Here is a 3,468-nt window from a genome sequence, read left to right as displayed (position 1 = left end):
TAAAGTGCTGAGTAAAACAATGTTTATTGAATGCTCAGTATCACAGGACATCAACCTGAAAGAAAGCATGACAATTATGGTTGAGATGAGCAATTTTTGAATTCATGAAGCTAAGTCCATTTTAAACATTAAGAGATTCTTACCATTTGGAGTTGGGCATGTGAAGTAGTTTCCTCCAGTCAAACTGAAAATTACCTCTGCCCATTTTGTGGAAACCAGGGAACAGGTTGCCAGTAGTTGAAGCCTGGGTGTGCTCTAGCCTCGAGTCCAGATTTGTAGCCAGCATGAGGGATTAACTTTTGGTCATCTGGGAGTTTGCGAGCCTTGTTGTATATAACTTCTAGTGGAAAGGGGAGCTGGTCGTAGGAAACATATGAACTCATTGAGCCTGGATAGTCTCCACTGCTGGGTTGTGGTGTGCTTGAACATGGTTTTTTAGTTGTTTTAGCAGTTGAAGGAGCTGAGGAGGTTGTTGGCTTCTTCGTAGGACTTGAGCCACTTGGTTTTGTGGTGACACTCGGCTTAGCAGTCGTTGGAGTTGGAGACTGAGTAGTTTGCTGGTATGGAGGCCTTCCGTAGTAATGCTGAATGATAGGGTAGTAGTAAATGTCAGTATTGTCAGGCATTGCTGGCATCTGGTGTCCTGGAGGGTAGAGGGGATAGTAAGGATAATATGGAGGATAATAAGGAAACTGTGGTCTTGGAGTCTTGGTGGTTGATGCCGACTTCGTGGTGGTTGATGCTGACTTCGTGGTGATCGTTTGTCCTGATGCTGCTGTGGTCATCTTGGCTGTAGTAGTCACCGGTTTGGCAGTGGTAGTCATCACTGGCTGAGGGTAGTAGGGATAGTAGAGGTAGTATGGATAATAAGGGTAAAGATGGTAAGGGTAATATGGGTTGTACGGATATACAGGAGGTTTTTGTGTAGCTGGATTGGTAGTGGTGGTCATGTCAGGCTTAGCAGTAGTCGTAGCACCAGGAGTTGGTGCTGGTGTCATCATATTCATGTAATAGTAGTAATACCAGGCATAATATGCATTGCTAGGATAGTAGATGGGATGGTTTGCATGACGTTTGTGACGATTTGGGCTCCTGGGCATGGGAGGCAAAGGAAGTATCCAGGGCTGGTGAGGAGGCTCAGGGGTAGTCAAAGCAGGCGTTTTAGCAGAACTTGTCAACATGGGGCAGGCAAATTTAACTGGAGTCTCCCGCCAAGTCATTGGCAACATATAATTTCCATCCTGTAACAATATACATGTAGTAACACTGTTAACATTTGTTATTTTTCAACCTCCACCCCATTTTCCAACATGTTTAAGTGATTAATGTGAACCGAGTGCCGCACCCTTGAAATGCACTCTAATGTAACATTAATAGGGAATATGCGTCCACTCAAAGTGCTTGTTTTTGCCACTGACATGCTCTGATTGTTATTCTAGACACCAACTAGAATAATATTATGGAGAAAATCCTGGAGAGAAAACTTAGTAAGATCCCTTTAATGATAACAGCCCTGAAAGAAACCCAGGCAGCATTTTAAGAGTATTTTTTAGCATAATACATGATGCAAGTTGACAAAAAATAAATCTCAAAATCTGTCTTTTCACTGTTCAATCACCAACTCTTGTTTGGTTCAACTTAACCTTAACAGAGCCCAGTTAGATGTGAAAATATGCTTGCTCTATACATGCTAAAATTACTGTTTATTGGTGTCTGTGTTTTGGGATAGTAATTTGGACCCTTTTCTGACTAAACACAAGGGATCTTACTCTAGCAAAAAATGTCTGTACTGACCCTTTTACATAATGCTGTCAGCTGTTTAGAATAATCTGTTAGTGGCAAAAATAAGCACATCTAATGAATTAAGTGGTGCAAATGTCCAACTTTATAATTTGTAAAAGTTTGCTTCAACTTTCTTTAACCAAGCTTTATTCAAATATTTTGTTTAGCAATACAAATGTTTACTGACTCTCTTACCCTCTTAGCCAGTTAATTATGAGTTAAGGCCTACCTCTTGTATCACATTACAGCCATCATAAGGAACAACCAAAATGAGGCCCAGTGCATTTTGCCGCATTGAATAGCCGCAGGTTTCAGGCACCTGGCTCAAAGGCAGGGGACGTGCGTTACCTGAGGAAAAAAGACATTCTTTGTAAACCTGTCATGCACTTATAGCTGTAATAAACAGGCAACACAAGATTAGCATTAAAATACCCATGTCTAGCTTTAAGTCAGCAGCTCCAGGTCCCATGGCTTTCAGCTTCATCTTGCTTTGCCCACAGTGCAGGGAGGGATTCAAACGTCTCCATGCTGTGTCATTGGCCATGTTGTCCTCAAGCTGTGAAGTCCGCTCAAACATCCCTTTAGGAATAAAGATACAAAGTAAATGCTGGCATTATTCATTTGGTTTTTGAGCACTCTGCTGGATTTGCATCCAGTAAATCAAATAAGCTGAAAACTGAACAGAAAAGTCTCACCTGTGCTATCCGATCGATCCAAGTCAACATGCAGCAGTCTGTCATTTCCCGTGGCAGCAGCAGAGGCAGATCCTGGCTTGGAGCTAAGATTTTTCCCATTTAAGATCATTTTTCCTGTCTCTGCTCTCGTCACTGTGGCTTTATCAGCTGCCTTGTACTGCTCTACTTTTGTGTTTGGCCCTTGCAAGCTAAAACAAGTTAAACTTCGGGCCAAAGCACACAGGACTAATATGACTGCTGCAGCTTGACGTGATTTGCAACCCCTTCCATCATCACCTGCCATACCAGCAACACAAGCTCAGAGCAGATGGAAAGCACTTGATGCTGTGAAGCACAAAAAACATCATTTAAATAGTGGGCACAAACTAGCGCCAGGTAATCAAGCAGCTACAGCTTGCACCTGTGTTCACTTAGCTCACAACAGGTGTGGCTCATTAAGAGCCTCTGATGACTGATTTGATGTTGTATGTTTTTCAGGTTATTTTGCTGTATGGTTATATAAATTTTACCTTTTTTTCTGTGTCGTTTGGTTGATGTTTGATTCTGGAGAACTCTGTTAAGTAAAATGTTTTTTGCCTTTTGTTGTATACTTTTACTCTATTCCTCATACTGTTTTTAACTAGTGTTACATTTAGGAATGTGTGTAGTGTGATATTGTGTGGTTGGTGTGTAGTATTGCAACCTTTTAGTTTCATAGCCATCCCAAACATTTAGCTGTCCGTAGCTGAAAAAAATGTTGGTAAAACATTAAATTGGAGTAACACCAAAACACTGTATTACATTCAGATAAACAAACCAGCATACAAATCAAGACAGGCAGAAAAAAATAATAATTACATGAAAAAAACTGTGAGCGATATGCAAGTTTACAGAGTGGTCAGACTAAGTTTTCTGTAAATTATGGTAGTTAAAAGGAACCAGATTAAATTGCTACTGCAAGAGAACGTTTAAGCAAAGAACAGTGTCCCTACATGTCTTATAAAAGGGGACA

At 40.9% G+C, this 3,468-nt stretch overlaps 1 protein-coding gene across 1 annotated transcript; it reads right to left on the bottom strand.

Moving 5' to 3' along the window:
* LOC121951482 (adhesive plaque matrix protein-like) lies at positions 1 to 2,803 on the bottom strand. Its single transcript, XM_042497816.1, has 5 exons — positions 2,478 to 2,803; positions 2,215 to 2,361; positions 2,012 to 2,130; positions 144 to 1,241; positions 1 to 55 (listed from the first exon to the last, which is right to left on the bottom strand). Exons 1-4 carry the CDS (start codon positions 2,758 to 2,760, stop codon positions 192 to 194), a joined length of 1,599 nt encoding a protein of 532 aa, XP_042353750.1. The 5' UTR covers positions 2,761 to 2,803; the 3' UTR covers positions 1 to 55; positions 144 to 191.
* Positions 2,804 to 3,468: the final 665 nt, after the last annotated feature.

Source organism: Plectropomus leopardus, chromosome 12 (genome assembly GCF_008729295.1).
Source record: "Plectropomus leopardus isolate mb chromosome 12, YSFRI_Pleo_2.0, whole genome shotgun sequence".
NCBI classification, from domain to species: domain Eukaryota; kingdom Metazoa; phylum Chordata; class Actinopteri; order Perciformes; family Serranidae; genus Plectropomus; species Plectropomus leopardus.
The sequence above is the reverse complement of the archived record's forward strand: the minus strand, read 5'-3'. Positions and strand labels throughout refer to the sequence as shown.

Excerpts from the sequence above, each read along its gene's own strand:
- LOC121951482 (XM_042497816.1), bottom strand. The coding sequence starts at position 2,760 with ATGGCAGGTGATGATGGAAGGGGTTGCAAATCACGTCAAGCTGCAGCA. Across the intron at positions 2,362-2,477 it reads GGATCGATCGGATAGCACAG|GGATGTTTGAGCGGACTTCA; the intron begins GTGAGACTTTTC and ends TTATTCCTAAAG. Across the intron at positions 1,242-2,011 it reads GCTGTAATGTGATACAAGAG|GATGGAAATTATATGTTGCC; the intron begins GTAGGCCTTAAC and ends ATATTGTTACAG.